Below are 18,602 nucleotides of genomic sequence, written 5' to 3' on the forward strand. Positions count from 1 at the left end.
GCTGACGTTAACAGAGCTCGGATTGATGAAGCCAACGTGAGAGCAAACAAACTGATAAAAAAGTAACATGGAGGCCACGAGACTTGCCTTACCTCTGCATTTACAGCTTCATTGTAGTCTGAGTCCAGGACACAGTGCTGTCCTGCATCTTGATTCTCCTCCCCCCCCCCGACCTATCTCCTTCAATGACTGCAAGGTGTGCTAACTGGCTCCCAGCATTCTTGACCCCCCCCCTCACCCCACACACACCTGCCCAGCTGGACTTCAACCATCCTTGATGACCGATTCAGACAAGTGACTAATTTTCAATCAATTGTCCAATGCTTATGTGGCTTGTAGCTAAGGGTTCCTGAACCGCCACAACTGTAACCATAATTGGAGGACTGACCAAAAAAGAACTTCTGATAACTGAGACTTTGTTTCTAACCATCCCTTGCCTTTGTATCTTTTTCCAAGCCCGTATCCACTTGCCTCTCTCCAAAAATGCCACATTTTGTTCTCAGCATCGGGTGTTTAGACAACTGGAGTTCAATCTGCAGAAAGGAGAATTGAGAAGCCCTTTGGATACGGGATGAAATGGTTGGATATTGTCTCATAATTGAAGTGTTCCAGAGACCACCTAAGTTGATGGATCCCAGGAATCCAGATACATCCAACAGACCTGTTCATCATTCTGATATGGCCTTGCTGTACACCCAATCCTTTAATGTAATGAGGGACTGCTTTCCACTGTACAAACCCATTCAATTAAAAAATGTGCCCAGACCCCATCTTAAATTTGCCTCATCGTAATCGGGCAAATGTTGGGTGTTTTGTACGTCTCCCTTCACAATGGGGACCATTGTGAGTTTTCAACACTGGCAGGACAGTAGAGTTGATCCAGTCAGTCACCTCCAAAGCAGCAAAAGGTGTGCATGACCTGTTGGGTGGGCAAAGCTCGCTTTCCCCTTGGTTAAGTTTCTCATTACAAAGATCAGGGACCTTGCATGAAGCCTCTCTTGGCTTCATTTTTTATCAGTGAAGTGTATACAGAAAGTAAAATATATACTGCTCAGTTAATCATTTCTCTTCAACAGTTGGTGTATTGGGAAATCATGTTTAATAATGTGAAATGTGATCACAAATGTATCAAGCTCCTTTCAACTTCAAATATCTCATTACCTTTTCTAAAATAAAGATTCTCCAATGAAAGCTTTGCATTTGAAAGTTCCAAGCAGCAAAAGACCATCTGGGGCAGGCCAGAGAAATCCTTCATCCTGGCTCCATCTCCTCTGCTTTCTCACATTAAATCAGTAAGGTAGACCATGGATCAACCAAACATTGTGTAAAGCCCCATCTCGTTTGCTTTTGTTTATTTTCAATTCAGTTATACAACACAGTAACAGGCCCTTCCAGCCCACACATGACCAATTAACCTAACCCTGTACTTTTTGGAGTGCGGGACAAAACCCACAAGCAGACAAATTCCTTGCAGACAGTGGTAGATTTGAATTTGGGTTGCTGGCACTGTAATAGTGTTGTGCTAACCAGCCCACTAACAGCGCCTGTAAAAAGCTTCCTGAGGACGATGGTTGTAGTTGCATCTTATAACCGAATTGCGGCACAAAGGGAACAGGCCCTTGTAAACAGCCCCACAACCAACAAAGTTTCTGCTTTGTGCCCAGGCCAAACTCGAGACAGAGCAAGGGGCCATTTGTATCCCACCCCACCAAGTAACGTGCAAAATGCTGAAGAGATCGAAGGTGCACTAACAGGTGCTTCTTGGAAGTGACTACAGTTAGGTGCCCTTATTTAAGAGCAGCTTAAACTAGAGTGTTTAGTGTTTCAGAAGACTGTTGGCTTCAACTGTAAAACAGGTAGCAAAATCTTCATTCTCTTATGTTCACTCAAGTTACTACCACTGTTTAACCAGACATCCATGAGCCAACCCGACATCCCACAGCTGAAGAAGGGCTCTCTCCTACGGTGTTCATAACGCAAATTTCTTTTTTGTTGCCGTAAAACGTTCCATGTACTGAAAGGAGAAAGAACAATCGTAGGTCAGACAATCGCAGCAGCACAACTCTCCCGTCCGGACCGTCCAGCTCCATAGCCCCAACTCCATGCACCGCTATCACATTTGTTTAACACCCTACTTGTGCAGGATGCTGGAGGTAGAATGCAAGAGCAAGACCAATTTGTGGAACTGATGGGAAGTTAAAAGGGAGCAGGATGGGATTACAATGAATAAAATGAGAGAATGGGAAACAATGTTTAGATTTGGATGGTATATAAATAGATTTTGAGAACATTAAGATTAGGGCAGTGCAATTATGCATGAGCAAAGCAGAACAAACATTCCTGTACTGATGTTTCACTTTGTCTGTGAATGCGGTTTGGAATTAATATTTATGCCCACTACTTCCTGCAGATACAAATACCTACTGGTGTCAAATAGTCCTCCTGCTTCCACCCGTCGCTGGTTTCGTACCCATCACCAACCTTGTCATATCCCTCCAGGTCTCGCAGTTTCCTTATTTCAAAAAGATTTCCCTCGACAGCCAGCAGTGAGATACGAGAATCAGCCAGGATACTGATGGGGATCATGGAGATGTCTAAACAGTTCTCTTCCATCCGCAACACCTTCAGACGTGGGCAATGGGAGATGCGAGGTGAAATCTGAGAGATCTGGAAGTACAAATGGTAATAACAAATCATGTGTCTGCACCCAACACCATTTCCAAATTACACTCCAACACTGCTGCTCACCCTTGACCCATAAACTTCCACATAAACTGCCCTATGGTTCCTACCCCCACCAGGAGCCACAACACATTTCAATTTTATAATCAATTGGGATCTCTTCTAAGTAGAGGTGATCTATACAGGAGAAATAAGTTAAATCTGAACCAGACAGGGACCAATATTCTGGTGGAAAGATTTTCTGATTTTTTAACTAGTGGTAGCAGGAGAGGATCCAAAATAGAGAGGGGGGGGGTACTGAAAAGGTTAAGGAGAGTGAAAGGTTAAGGAAGTGCATTGAAGCAGAAGAAAACAGCAAAACCTTGTTGTGTTTATCTTAATGCAGCAAGAACTCTGAGAAAGAAAGCAGACAAGCTCAGGGCATAGATAGGTTTTGAACAGTGGGGTGTTGTAGCCATAAGAGAGACATGGCTGGAGGAGGACCAGCACGGTCAGCTCAGTGTTCAAGGGTACACTACAAGATGCAAAGATATAGAACTAACATATTGAGCTCTTCAACAAGATATGAGCAAAGAGCAGGCAGGCACCTGAATAGAAAGATGGGGGAGGAGGGAAGATAGGGCAGGGGCAAAGCATAGAGCGATAGAGAGAAAAAGCTGGCAATATATAGGGATATGAAAAAGAAGAAGCGGGGAGGGGGGGGGGGTGGTGTTGGATTGGAAATCAGAGAAGTCAAAGTTTATGCCATTTGGTTCGAGGGTGCCCAGTCAGAATATGTGGTGTTCCTCCAATTTCCAGGTGGACTCTGGCAGTGTAGGAGATCTGGTACTAGCAAAGCAAGAGGCTCGATGAAGTGATTTCCCAGTCTGTGTCCAGTCTCTCCAACATCGAGGAGGCCTTCCAAGTGAAGCTCCTTATCCTAAGCACCCCATCAGCCTCTACATCCAACAAATAATCCTCTGCAATTTCCATTACCTACAACATGATCCCACCACCAGACACATCTTCCTTTCTCCTACCCCTCTCAGCTTTCCACAGGAACTGCTCCCTCTGAGACTCCCTCATCCACTCATTGCCCTCTTGGTACCTACCCCTGTGACTGTAGGAAATGCTACACTTCCACCCATACCTCCCTCAGGGCCTCAAATAGTCCTAAATGAAGCAGCATGTCACTTGCGAATCTGCAGGGGTCATCTACTGCATCCAGTGCTCCTGTTGTGGCCTCCTCTACATCAGAGAAGACTAGAAGTAGGCAGAGTATTTTGTTGAGCATGCTTGCTCCATCTGCTGCAATAGCAGGGATCTCTCAGTGGCCACCCATTTCAATTCCCATGCTGAAATGTCTCTTCATGGTCTCATGCACTGCCAGAGACCACCCGTAAATTAGAAGAACAAAATTTCATATTCCGTATGGGCACCCTCCAAACGGATGTCTTCTCCATTTTCTATTTGCCTCCCCCCCCCCCACCCCGCCAGTTTCTCCCATTCTCTCCTCCAGTTCTGCACTCACAGAGCGGCCCCTTCCCCCGATCAACATAAATTTTCAGTTTTCCTCTCGTATCCTTCTGTCCAATATCCACCTTGGCTCTTGACTACTCCTCCTGCCTTTTTATTCAGGTGCCTGTCTGCTTTTTTGCAGACCATGACGAATGGCTCAGTTTCTGTTGTATTTGCTCCCAGGATGAGGTCTTCCATTCCAGAACATAAATGTCCTACTTCAGAAATCATGGCTTTTCCTTTACCACCATCAACTCAGCCCTTACTTACATCTCCTCTATTTCCTGCACATCCCCTGTCCTGTCCCCCTCTGCCCCTAGTCGCAACAAGAACATGGTTTCCCTTGTCCTCACCTACCACTCCACAAACCTCCACTTCCAACATATTATTTCCGCAATTTCTACCACCTACAACAGGACACCACCCCCCCCCCACCAGCAGACACACCTCTCCCCCTCTCTGTCCCTCCACCTTCTGAAGAAACCACTCCTTTCAGGACAGCCTTGTCCATTGATCCCTTCCCATTAATCACCCCCTTGGTACCTACCCCTATGACCATGTGTCCACACCTCCTCCCTCACCACTATTCAGGGGCCAAAACAGACCCTCCAAGTGAAGCAACAATTGACATGAATCTGCAGGGGTCATCCACAATGGATAGAGACTGGGAGATTGTTACATTGAGCACCTTCACTCTGTCCACTGCAATACTGGGTAGCTCTAGGTGGCTAACCATTTCAATTCCACACTAACATGTCCATGACCTCATACGCTGCCAAACCAAGGCCACCTACAAATTGTAGGAACAATACTTAATATTCTCTCTGGGCACTCTCCAACCAGATGGCATTAACTTCGACCTCCAGTTTCAATTAGGTCCCTACCATATGTCTCACTTTCTCTATCCCTCTGTCTCCTTTCCTCCAGCTCCCCACCGCCTTCCCTCTTCAGAGAGCTATCCCCTCCATCACTTCCCAGCTTTTTCTCCTGCCCGCCCACCCACATCCACCTTTGATTTCATGCCTGTTGGCCTGAGCACCTCCCTCTGCCCCTTCCACCATTGTTTTATTCAGGAACCTGCCTACTTTTTGTTCATACCTTGATGAAGGGCCCAGGCCCAAAACCTTGGTCAAGAATCTTTCTTTATGGCTTGGCCTGCTGAGTTTCTCCAGCACTTTTGTATATTAAACTACAATCAGATCATCTGCAAACAGGATGGGGGGGGGGGGTGGTGGGGTGGGAAATTATCGTGAGAGACTGGAAAAACTAGGCACGTTTGCCTTAGAGCATAGAGGTCATGAGGGAATTAGATGGATAGTGCCAGTCTGCTCCCAACAAGGTGAAAGGACATTTCTTCACTCAGGAGAGTGTATAAGTAACGAGCTGCCAGACAAGGTGGTAGATATAGGTTTGGCAAACTCCTTTAATAAACACTTAAAAACTCATTCAAAAGAGGACTACAAAGAAATTTATTTCAAAAGTGTATTTCCTACTTCAAATGGGTTCCCCAAAACAGGGATTACATGAATCTAGACAAAGATGGGAGACAGATCTGGGTATACTGATTGTTGAAAAGAGCTGATTGTCTTGTGTCGGGACAGCATGACCAATACTATTGACGTCAGGTACAGATTGGCACCATATTGGGTTTTTTTTACACCAACTACATCTTAGCTGCAAAAATTACACAAATTATATCAGATCAATGTTTTAGATGCAGTGAAGAAACAGGAACCATTTTGCATTCAACCTGGTCATGTTCCAAGGTAGGCCTTTGAGGGAAGATTTGGGAAATCTAGAACAAATCACTAAGATTCAATTTATACAGATACTGGAATTGTTTATATTGGGAAATATAGGAGATATAAGATATAGAATGAGGCTGTCGAAACACCAATTAGGATTTGTAAAGATCACACTGGTGGCGGCCAGGAAGTGTTCAGCGGTTACCTGGAAATCTGATTCCTATCTAGATGTGACCAATTGGAAAGCTTATATTCCTCTGGAGAAAATTACTTAAAACCTTAGGAAAAAATACAATGTTTTTCTAAAAATTTGGAGTCCCCATCTTCAACACGTAGGTGTAGATTTTTGACTATTTCTCTCCTTTTTACCCCTGGCTGGATGGGAGGGGTATGGGCTTGTCCTTCCTTTTTCATCTTACTCAAAATCAACATCGAATGATAAGATTATGTTTCTTTCATGTAACTGATGAGTTTCATGATTTCATACTGATTTGAAAATATAAATAATTTAAAAAAAAAACCTGAAAACGAGTTGGATGGTAGGGGCATGTGCCTAATGTGGGCAGGATGGCACGTTATTCAGCATGGACAAGCTGGCCTGTTTCTGTGCTGCAAGATTATCTACTTTTATGGCCACTTTCAAGAAGCAGTGGGCCTGGACCCCAGATCCTTTTGAGCATCAATGCTGTTCAGGGCTTGCCATTAATTGAATACTTGCCCTTGCATTTGACCTCCTGAAGTACAACACCTCACACTTGTCTGGATTAAACACCATCTGCCATTTCTTTATAATTTTCAAAAAAAAATTAGACATACAGCACTGTAGCAGGCCTTTCAGTCCAGATTCGAACGCCGTCACTAGCGCTGAAACAATCTCTCCCCATATCTGTAACAGATCTATATCCTGTTGTATACTTTGATAGCTCTCTACACTGTCCACAACTCCACCAATTTTCAGGTCATCTGTGAACTTACTTACCCACCAGGAATCCCAAACCCTTTGGATCACCATGTACCAGGGACTTCCAGCCAGAACAACACCCTTCCACCACTGCTCTCACAGCCAATTCCGTATCTGGACTTCACTCCATTGTTCACCATACACATTAATACAAAGAACTCTCCATGGACAACTAGTGCCCAAATTGCATTGCACATGGAGCAGCACAACAGGAGCAGGACTTACCACCCTACATATGCACCAAAAAAAGTGCCCAATTTAAATTAAAATGTTGCTGCTTGGACATGATCCATATCCCTCCACATTCATGCATCAATCTAGAAACCTCTTAAACATTTCAAGAACCCATCACTCTCTGTGTAAAAAAAGACTTGCTATGCGCATCTCCTTTAAACCTCCCTGCTTCCCCCCTTAATGCATGTCCTCCAGTATGTGACGTTTTTACCCTGGGAGAAAGGTTCTGACTGTCTGTTCACCAGTACTAGCACTTGTTTAAGTTCAGTGACGAACCTGGTTCTGGTTGACATTGAGTTCAATGGCCTGAAGCTTTTCCAGATCATCTGGAAGACGCTGAATTTGGTTCTTGGACAGATCCACCACGTCAAGTTGTCGGAGTTGACACAGCTGGACTGGAAACTCCTGTAGCCGGTTCCCAGAGAGGCTCAAGGTCTTCAGTGCTGCCAGCTGCCCAAAGCTGGAAGGGAGAGCTTTCAAAGAATTACCATTGAGGTGAAGATTCTCCAGTTTCTTCAGTTTGCCAAAATCCTCAGGTAGAACAGCTGACAGGATCGAAAAGAGAAAAAAAAAATCTTAGGTTGACAAAGACAAATTTCTTCAGTGGGTGAGACTGATGACTAGTGAGGTACTGAACCATCTTCTAATTGGTAGTCCCTCAGAGGCTAGAGTTTCATGTTTCAGGAGCTCTGGGACGACATAACCATATAACATTTACAGTACAGAAACAGGCCATCTCGGTTCCTCTCATCTGCACTGATTTAAGTGCAGGTATTCTAGTCCCACCGAACTGCTCCCTGTCCATAACCCTCCAATCTCCTCACATCCATGCACATCCAATTTTCTCTTAAATGACAAAATTTACCCTGCTGCAACCACCTCTTCCAAAAGGTCATTCCACTCAGCCACCACTCTCTGAGTGAAGCAGCTCCCTCTCATGTTACTTCTAAACCTTTGCCCCCTAACCCTTAACTTATGATCCCCTGAGGAGTCACGTGATGGAGTAGTGGCCGGTCAGGGAATTCCAGCCCTCTCCGGAAAAGTTGAAAAAAAATCCGCACAAAACACAAAGGTACAAGAATAAAAATTAAAACAAAGTAAAATTAAAGGTGAGAAGAAAATGGCAGCGAAGAGAGAAAAGTCGAAAGCAACGGGAAGAAGAGAAGATGAAAGAACGTCGGAAGAAGAAGGTGAAGGCCTTACCTGTCCGAGAAGGCCCGCCGCAGAGAGAGAAGCCCGCTCCCTAAGGTCAGTGGAAGTCCCGAACTCGGAACTACAAAAATGGCTCGCGGAGCCGAGTAAAAGTGCGCGATGCGCATGAAAAAAAACCACACTGACGAGAGGGGGGAACAGATGCGGAGTCGATCTCCACAGCTGAGAGTGGCAGCTGCAACACAGCAACAGGAAGAGAACATAGAAAACAACGAGAACAAGAAAGAGAGCAAAAAGAAAACAAGGAAACAACAGATGGCCAACCCAGAGGAAGAAGAAGAAGAAGAACATAGAGAAATGGAAGAAGGGAAAGGCAGGACAATGGATATATTTTTTTTTAAAGAATATATAGAATCAGTGAAAGAATGGCAATTACAAGAATTTAATGAGATAAAAAGAAGAATTAAGAGTGCAGAAGAAAAAATGAATAAAATAGAAATGGTCATATCAGAGATAGGAAAAAGAGTGGATAATGTGGAAGAACGACAAATAATCGTAGAAATGGAAGTAGAGGACTTAAAAGAGAAATTAGAAGAATCTAATAAAAAAGTTAAAGAGGCACATGAGCTGTTAGCTCAGAAGATAGATATAATGGAAAACTATAATAGAAGAAATAATATAAAGATAGTGGGCCTTAAAGAAGATGAAGAAGGCAAGAATATGAGAGAATTTATAAAAGATTGGATCCCCAGGGTCCTAGGAAGACCAGAATTACAGGAAGAAATGGAAATAGAGAGGGCACATAGAACACTAGCCCCGAAACCATAACCGCAGCAAAAACCAAGATCCATTTTAGTAAAATTCTTAAGATATACAACAAGAGAAAATATATTGGAGAAAGCAATGAAGAAAATAAAAGACAAAAAGCCACTGGAACACAAAGGTCAAAAATTTTTTTTCTATCCAGACATAAGTTTTGAACTCCTGAAGAAGAGGAGGGAGTTCAATACAGCAAAAACGATCCTATGGAAAAAAGGATATAAATTTATGTTAAAGTACCCAGCGGTACTTAAAATAGTTATTCCAGGGCAACAAAACAGACTATTCTCGGATCCAGAGGAAGCACGGAAATTTGCAGAACAACTACAAAACAAGCAGAGAGATGAAGACATGTAATGAGAGTAAAAATGTAATATATATATTAGATGTGTATGTATATATGTGTATACATGAGTGTATCCGTATTTAGAGGAAAATATATAGAGTATAGATAAGAATTAATAAGGGAATGAAAGGGAATAGAGGAAATAAGAGAAAATAAGGAGGGAATTAAAAGAGTGACCTTTGTTATATATGAAAATTGAAATCTTTTCTGGGGGGGGATGGGTGAGGTCACTGCAAAATCAGTTGACGCTTGCGAGTGAATTTGCAAATCCAAATGGAGAGGGGAGATGAGGTTGCCCGACAAGGGATAAAGGGCAACTCAGGAGGGGGAGGGGAGAATGGGGTTAAAGAAGTTTTAAATAGGAGAATAAGGAAAATGTTTGATGTTTTAGAAATGTTGTCTTATAAAGTGTTCAAAACAAGAAAGCAGAAATGGATAAGAAGGAAAGGTGATGATGAGGAAATGGAAAGGGAAGATAAACAAAGTATGAAATGGCTACGTTGAACTATATGACTTTAAATATTAACGGAATACATAACCAAATCAAAAGGAAGAAACTGCTAAATTTACTGAAAAAAGAAAAAATTAATATAGCATTCGTGCAAGAAACACATTTAACTGAAATGGAGCATAAGAAATTAAAGAGAGATTGGGCAGGACATGTAACAGCAGCGTCGTACAATTCAAAAGCAAGAGGAGTAGCTATATTAATCAGTAAAAATGTACCAATTAAAATAGAAGAGGAAATAATAGATCCAGCAGGGAGATATGTAATGATAAAATGTCAGATATATTTGGAGTTTTGGAATCTACTCAATGTATATTCACCTAACGAAGAAGATCAAAAGTTTATGCAAGATATTTTTTTGAAGATAGCAGACACGCAAGGGAACATATTAATAGGAGGGGAATTCAACCTTAATTTGGATTCAAATATGGATAAAACTGGGAAAAAAATTAACAGAAAGAACAAAGTAACCAAATTTATAATTAAATCGATGCAAGAAATGCAACTTTTGGATATATGGAGGAAACAACACCCAAAGGAAAAGGAATATTCATATTATTCGGGTAGACATAAAACATACTCAAGAATAGACCTATTTCTGTTATCAGCTCGTATGCAAGATAGAGTAAGAAAAACAGAATATAAAGCTAGAATATTATCAGACCATTCACCCTTGATATTGACAATAGAGTTAGAGGACATCCCTCCAAGAATGTATAGATGGAGATTAAACTCCATGCTACTTAAAAGGCAGGATTTTAGAGAATTAATTGAAAAGACAAATTAAAATATACTTTGAAATAAATACGGAATCAGTGAAAGATAAGTTTATGCTATGGGACGCAATGAAAGCGTTCATCAGAGGGCAAATAATAAGTTATGTAACCAAGATGAAGAAGGATTACAATCAGGAAACAGAGCAGTTGGAAAGGGAAATAGTAAACATAGAAAAAGAATTAGCAATGAAGGAAGACACAACTAAAAGAGAATTGGCAGATAAAAAAATAAAATATGAAACACTACAAACATATAAGGTGGAGAAGAACATAATGAAGACAAAACAGAAATATTATGAACTAGGGGAAAAAAAACGCACAAAATTCTAGCATGGCAGCTTAAGACAGAACAAGCTAAGAAAATGGTATTGGCATCAAGAAAAAAAGACAAACAAATCACATATAATCCAACGGCGATTAATGAAAACTTTAGAGAATTCTATGAACAATTATACAAAACTGAAAATGAAGGGAAAGAAGACAAAATAGATGAATTTTTAACTAAAATTGAACTACCAAAATTACAAATAGAGGAACAAAATAAATTAACAGAACAATTTGAAATAGTAGAAATACAAGAGATAATAAAAAAACTACCAAATAATAAAACACCAGGAGAGGATGGATTCCCAATAGAATTCTATAAAACATTTAAAGATTTATTAATTCTTCCCCTCCTGGAAGTAATCAACCAGATTGATAAAACACAAAGCTTACCAGATTCATGTAAAACACCAATAATTACAGTAATACCAAAGCAAGGGAAAGTTCCACTCGCACCAGCGTCATATAGACCAATATCATTACTTAACACAGATTATAAGATAATAGCTAAACTATTAGCAAACATATTAGCAGACTATGTACCTAAAATGGTAAATCTAGACCAAACTGGATTTATTAAAAAAAGACGGACAACAGACAATATTTGTAAATTTATTAACTTAATTCATGCAGTAGAAGGGAGTAAAGCGCCAACAGTAGCAGTTGCTTTAGATGCAGAGAAGGCCTTTGACAGAGTAGAATGGAATTATTTATTCAAAGTATTGCAAAAATTCAGTTTACCAGAGAAGTATATTAATTGGATTAAAGCATTATATAAGGGGCCATTGGCGAAAGTGACAGTAAATGGATATATATCAAAGCAATTTAATTTAAGCAGATCAACAAGGCAGGGATGCCCACTATCACCCTTATTGTTCGTGTTAGCTATAGAACCACTAGCAGAATTGATAAGAACAGAAAATAATATAAAAGGGATAAAAATAAAAGACAAGGAATATAAAATCAGTTTATTTGCAGATGATGTTATAGTATACTTAACAGAACCAGAATTATCAATAAAAGAATTATATAAGAAATTGAAGGAATATGGAGAAGTGTCGGGTTACAAGATTAACGTTAATAAAAGTGAAGCAATGCCAATGAATAATGCGGATTTCTCAAAATTTAAGAAGGAATCACCATTCAGATGGCAAATGCAAGCAATAAGATACCTAGGTATACAAATAAATAAAAATCTCAGCCATCTATATAAACTCAATTATTATCCACTAATGAAAAAATTACAGGACGATTTAGAGCATTGGAAAGATTTACCACTAACACTAATAGGAAGGATAAACTGTATTAAAATGAACATTTTCCCAAGGATAAAATACCTATTTCAGGCATTGCCAATACACTTGACAGACAAATTCTTCAAGGAGTTAAAGAAAATAATAAGGAAATTTTTATGGAAAGGGGGGAAACCGAGGATAGCACTAGATAAATTAACAGAATGGTATAAACAAGGAGGCTTACAACTACCAAACTTTAAAAATTATTATAGAGCCGCACAATTAAGATACCTATCAGATTTTTATCAAACAAGGGAAAAGCCAGATTGGACCAGATTAGAATTAGACAAACTAGGGGATGAAAAATTGGTACAATGTAGGAGTTCTCCAGTATTACATCATCTGCTCAATATTTGGAAGAAGATTCATGTAGAAAGGAATAAAACAAATTACCAATTACCAAAACTAATACTGACACAAAATCAGTTACTCCCTTTTACAATAGATAACCTTTCCTTTAGAGAACGGGAGAAAAAAGGGATCAAAAGAATAGAAAATTGTTTTTCAGGAAATAGATTATTATCCTTTGAACAAATGAAGGATAAATATAATATAACTCAAGATACAGTGTTGGCATATTACCAACTGAGATCCTACTTGAAGGACAAATTAGGAAGCAGTCTGAGGTTACCAGAGGGAAGTAATTTTGAATATGTGATTACAGATACAATGATAATCAAAAAATTTATAACAAATATGTATATTAAACTGCAAGAAAAGGAGAATGAGGAAACAAATGGTAAAACTAAACAAAAATGGGAACAAGATTTAAATATAAAGATAAAGAAGGAAACATGGGAGAAGTTATGCTCTGGAACTATGAGAAATACAATAAACACGAGGTTACGTATGATACAATATAACTGGATACACAGGCTATACATTACACCTCAAAAGTTAAATAAATGGGACCCAACAGTATCTGACAGATGTTTTCGTTGTAAAAAAAGAAATGAGAACAACAATTCATGCAATCTTGACAAGTGAGAAAGTAGAAAAATTTTGGGAAGATCTAAACCAGATATTAAATAAAATTACAGAAAACAATATACCAAAAAACCCAGAGATCTTCCTCCTAAGTAACATAAAAAACAAAGAATTTGGACTTGATTTGGATGGTGCACAAAAAAGATTTGTTAAGATAGCTCTAGTCGTAGCAAAAAAATGTATTATGTCAACCTGGAAATTAGAAGATAATTTGAGAATACAACAATGGTATATAGAAATGAATAAATGTATTCCATTAGAAAAAATAACATATAATTTAAGAAATAATATTGAAATATTTGAACAAATATGGGAGCCATACATGAAACACAATAGAGAAAACCTAACGGGGACATCTACCACCTAAAATAACGAAAGGAGAAGGAAATGAAAAGAATTGACTCAGTGGAATTTCTTGTTTATTTTTATTGAATGACAACATTGTTTGACTGGTTTAATGTATATTAGATTTTGTACTTTAAATGAATGGGGGGGGAGGTAGGGAGGGTGGGATGGGAGGAGGGGGCGGGAGAAAATTACACTGTATATATTTGAAAAGGAAAATGTATGTATCTTGGTCAATGTGGTTTATGGTGTGAAAAATAAAAAATTTAAAAAAAAACTTATGACCCCCTCATTCCAATCTCACCTATCCTCAAGGGGAAGAGTCTATTCACATCTACTCAGATGTGGGGGGATAGATAATTTTAAATATGTCTATCATAACCCACCCCCCTCAACCTTCTACGGTCCAATGAATAAAGACCCAGTCTACTCAATCTTTCTCGGTATTCTAGATCCTGCAATCCAGGCAGCATTTTAGTAAATCTTCTCTGCACCCTCTCAACTACTAATAGGTTGCACAAGAGTTGCATAATACAGAGAGACAAGGATATGGACTCCTGGGGTGAGGATCGGACATTTGTCTGAACAGGTGGCATGCACTTCACCTGATCAAGACCAGCACTAGAAATATCACATTGTCATCAATGCTAATTGAATCTAAGGCAGCCAGGAAATTAAGGCTTTTAAAAATCAAAGCAAATAAAAGATGGAATGAAGAATGCAGGGATGGGCAATAGAGTACTGGCACAGACTAAAGCAGGCTCTTGATCCAACTAGAATGGAGAGCAGAACCAAAATAGGAACACAGTAAATAGGAGTTCAGTCGCAGGACATTAAAAATAGAGGTATTGAGAGAGTCCAACAGACACAGGGGAGGTCAGTTTATGTGTGAAAACAGAGGAGATGAAAGCAATTGATTACATTAGGTTTGGGTGTGAAGTAACAGCATTGGCACATGCTGAAGAGAAGCTGCACACAGATGGGTTACAGGCTTACCCAACTTATTGCCGTTGATGGTCAGGCTCTTCAATGAACGGAACTGACCAATGATAGAAGGCAAGGTCTCAATCTTATTCCCTGAGAGATCCACCGTTCTCAAGCTTGATGAGAGTCTCTGCAGGTCCACAGGAAACTGAACATTTGAAAAAGAAATCCCAAAATCAATCAAGATACCCAAACTATTGAAAGAACATCGTACAACCCCTCCCCCTACATCATCACCAAACACTCTCTGGAATAAATGTCAATGCACCACCTCTCCATATTCCTCCCCATCAGCTTTCAAGTGGGCAATGGAGTAATGGTGTGAACTGAAACAGGTTGCTTAATCACAGTAGAATGAAGAGTGTAACTAAAACAGAAGGCAGATGGGACCACAGCCAAAGGGTGTGAGGTTACAGATGACAAGTACACCCAATGGTTGAACAGTCACAGGACATTGTCTACTTGTTTCTCTCACTCTTTCCCTATCCCTCTGTCTCCTTTCCTCCAGCTCTGCATTCACAGACCTATCCTCCCCCAGTCAATTCTCAACTTTTCTCTCCAGCCCTTCCATTCATGCCTCTTGGCTTTTGGCCTGTGCTCTTCTCCCCTCCTCTTCTTTCCTCCTTCCACTGACCCTTCCCACTTCCCCTCTCCTTGCCCCGCCCCTCTTCCCTCCTTCCCCTGCCCCTTCCTTCCTCGCCCCATCCCTTTCCTCCTCATACAGCCCCATTCCTCCTCGCCCCATCCCCACTTCCCCTTCACCCCGCCCCCTCCCTCGCCCCACCCCTCTCCTCCTCACCCCACCCCTTCCCCCTCTTCCCCTTGCCCCACCCCCTCTTCCCCTTGCCCCACCCCCTCTTCCCCTTGCCCCACCCCCTCTTCCCCTTGCCCCTCCCCCTCTTCCCCTTGCCCCTCCCCCTCTTCCCCTTGCCCCTCCCCCTCTTCCCCTTGCCCCTCCCCCTCTTCCCCTTGCCCCTCCCCCTCTTCCCCTTGCCCCATCCCCTCTTCCCCTTGCCCCACCCCCTTCCCCTTGCCCCACCCCCTCTTCCCCTTGCCCCACCCCTCTTCCCCTTGCCCCACCCCTCTTCCCCTTCACCCCACCCCCTCCCTTCCTCACCCCGCCCCCTCTTCCCTCCTCTGCCATTTTGCCTGCTTTTTGCTTGTACCTTGACAAAAGGCTCAGACCCAAAACTTTGGTTATACAGTATATTTTTACCTCCTAGGTACGCTGCGGGGCCTGCTAAGTTTCTCCAGCACTCTGTGTATTTACTACAGTCACTGCATCTGCTAATTTTTTTGTGTCACTCCAATGGGAGTTCAGTCACCCGACATCAAATTGGGGCTAAGTGACAAGTACAGTAAATGGGTATAATGTCACCGGACATCAGACTGGGTACAGGTGAGAATTCTCATTCTTATCACCAACATTTCTCAAATGAATAAAAGCCACTTGCAGAAAATGAGAGTTCTCACGCCCACTCTTCCCATCCTTATATATTCTTTGACATGTTTGAATACATTACCTCTCTGAATAGTGTCAAATTCCCAGATTCCATGTGTGGATTCCCCACAGCCTACCCAACAGAGAACAGATGGAGTTCTAAATGAAGGCACATATCCAAATCCAGGTGAGTGACAATCTGTCTGCAGCTTTGGCATGAAGTAGATACCTCATCCTGATGATCAGTTGGGACTGGATTTTTCCCTCACTTTAAGACATGGATCTGAGAGTCAGTATCTTTCCTCTCTCACCCAAAGGAAAAATGTCACATTATGGTGAGCAATTTGTGAAAGAAGAAAGGTTTAAAGGTGACGTGTGGGGCAACAGCCACTTCCCCCTTAGCTGTACCTGCATTGTCTCTTCCACTTCCTCTACAATGTCTGACACCAGGCAAGTGAGAACAGGGAAGGTTTTTTCGTATTATCACAGAGAGAGAGAGAGAGAGAGAGAGAGCAGTGGGAATGGCAGCCAGGCCAAGGGTATGCTCTTCTTGCAGAAACTAAATAATTAGGGAAGCCAACAGTGTCCCTAATTACTTCCAACTGAAGTTCCTTACAGACCATGTTAAGGAATGTTTACATGGAATTTAGTAAGGCCTTTGACAAGGTCCCACTTGGGTGGTTAGTCAGGAAGGTCCAGGCGCTAGATTTTCATGAAAAGTAAAGTGGATTCGACAATGGCTGGACGAAGAAGCCAGAGAGTGGTGGTTGATCATGACTTCTCAGACTGGAGGTCTGTGACTAGTGGTGTGCCTCATGGATCGGTATTGGGACCATTGTTGTTTGTCATCGCTCGATGATAATGTGGTAAATTGGACCAACAAGTTCAACAATAGGAAAGATATCAATAAGATAGAAAGAGTGCAGAGAAGATTTACTAGGATGTTGCCCGGACTCCAAGAAATGAGTTACAGGGAAAGGTTAAACAGGGAAACTATTTCCTGGAGCATAGAAGAAAGTGGAGAAATTTGATAGAGGTACTGGTATTTAAAATTATGGTGGGAAAAACAGAATAAATGTAGATAGGCTTTTTTCCCACTGAGTGTAAGTGAGATACAAACTAGAGGACAAAGGTTTAGGGTAAAAGAGGAAAAGTTTAGGGGAACATGAAGGGGAACTTCTTCACAGAGAGTGGTGGGAGTGTGGAATGAGCTTCCAGCTGAGGTGTTGAATGCAGGCTCAATTTTAACATTTAAGAAGAATTTGCACAGATATATGGATGGGAGAAGTTTGAAGGGCTATGAACTGGGTACAGGTCAGTGGGACTAGGCAGAAAAATGGATCAGTACAGTTTAGAAGGGCCAAATGGCTGAAATGTTAGTGTACAATGCAGAACACCTGTGCTGTAATGTTCTAAGGTTCTAACTGGAGCTGGATGACCTCCAGCTGAGGGGTGACTGACAGGAGGTAGTCATGCCTAGGAAGCTGGAGGAAGGTAGCTGGGTGATGGTCAGGGGAGAGAATTCTGTTGAGGGGGACTATCTACCACTGACAGGACATTACAGTTAGGTCTCTGGCTCGAGGTCTGGCCTTGAGGCTCAGAAGGGAACAGGCGAGAAGAGGGATCCTACAGTTAGGTAGATGGATGAGAGGTTTTGTGGAAGAGATTGTATCCCAGATGGTATGTTGTCTCCCTGGTGCCATGGTCCGAGATATCTCCTATTGAGTTCACGGCATTCTCAGGAGGGAGGGTGAGCAGCCAGATGTCGTGGTCCATATAGGGACCAATCACGTAGGTAGGAAGGGTGATGAGGTACTGCAAAGAGAGTTCAGGGAGTCAGGCGCTAGGTTGAAGGACAGGACCTCCAGGGTTGTGACCTCAGAATTCCTATCCATGCCACATGCTAGCGAGGTTAGAAATAAGAGCTTAACAAATGGCTAAATATATGGTGCAAGAGGAGAGGGCTTCAGACTGGTTGGGGAGTGGGGGGTAGAGAGTTTATCTCCTGAAATGATAACAGAGAGATTGAGGAAGGCGAGAGAGTTGCCAGAAATGGACCAAGTAAATTCGAGGTCAGGACAGTTAGCAGCAAAGTAGATGAACTTGACAAGCTCATCCTGGGTGCAGGAGGCAGCACTCATGTATTCATCATTGTACCAGAGGAAAAGTTGTAGAGCCTTGTCTGTGTAGGCCTGTAGCATGGATTACTGCACATATAAGGAGCTCGGTGGCGCAGGAGTACACAGAATCAATGGGTTTAACGGAACAATGAGATTAGTGGATCTTGGGTAGGACATAGACTGGGCAGTGCGGGGTTGGGAAACAAGGAAATTGGAGACTGTGGGAGGGAGATAACTGGAAGTAATAAGGTCAGTGACGATGTGCAAGATGGTGACTTGATGTTTCATGGTGGGGTTCTGTTCAAGGGATAAGAGGTGTCTGAAAGCTGCCATCTGTCCTTGGAAGGTTAAGATAATGTTGAGATACAGATCAGCTCAGACACAAC

The 18,602-nt window shown here is 41.7% G+C and overlaps 2 protein-coding genes across 6 annotated transcripts in view; one reads left to right on the forward strand and one right to left on the reverse strand.

Annotated features, from left to right (window-relative positions):
* The window catches only part of LOC138754218 (synaptosomal-associated protein 23-like), a 47,729-nt gene extending 46,538 nt beyond the window's left edge, over positions 1–1,191 (forward strand). For both annotated transcript variants that reach the window (XM_069918140.1, XM_069918142.1), the window contains one exon: positions 1–1,191. In XM_069918140.1, the coding sequence (XP_069774241.1) occupies positions 1–66 (66 nt within the window). In that variant the 3' untranslated portion in view covers positions 67–1,191.
* Positions 1,083–18,602, reverse strand: part of lrrc57 (leucine rich repeat containing 57) — a 20,907-nt gene continuing 3,387 nt past the window's right edge. For 3 of the 4 annotated variants that reach the window (XM_069918137.1, XM_069918134.1, XM_069918135.1), the window contains 4 exons: positions 14,668–14,803; positions 7,396–7,664; positions 2,425–2,667; positions 1,083–2,014 (listed from right to left, as the gene is read on the reverse strand). In XM_069918137.1, coding sequence (XP_069774238.1) covers positions 1,970–2,014; positions 2,425–2,667; positions 7,396–7,664; positions 14,668–14,803 — 693 coding nt within the window. In that variant the 3' untranslated portion in view covers positions 1,083–1,969. The remainder of the gene's footprint in view (positions 2,015–2,424; positions 2,668–7,395; positions 7,665–14,667; positions 14,804–18,602) is intronic. The other variant, XM_069918136.1, reaches the window with a different exon arrangement.

This window comes from Narcine bancroftii, chromosome 2 (genome assembly GCF_036971445.1).
Source record: "Narcine bancroftii isolate sNarBan1 chromosome 2, sNarBan1.hap1, whole genome shotgun sequence".
NCBI classification, from domain to species: domain Eukaryota; kingdom Metazoa; phylum Chordata; class Chondrichthyes; order Torpediniformes; family Narcinidae; genus Narcine; species Narcine bancroftii.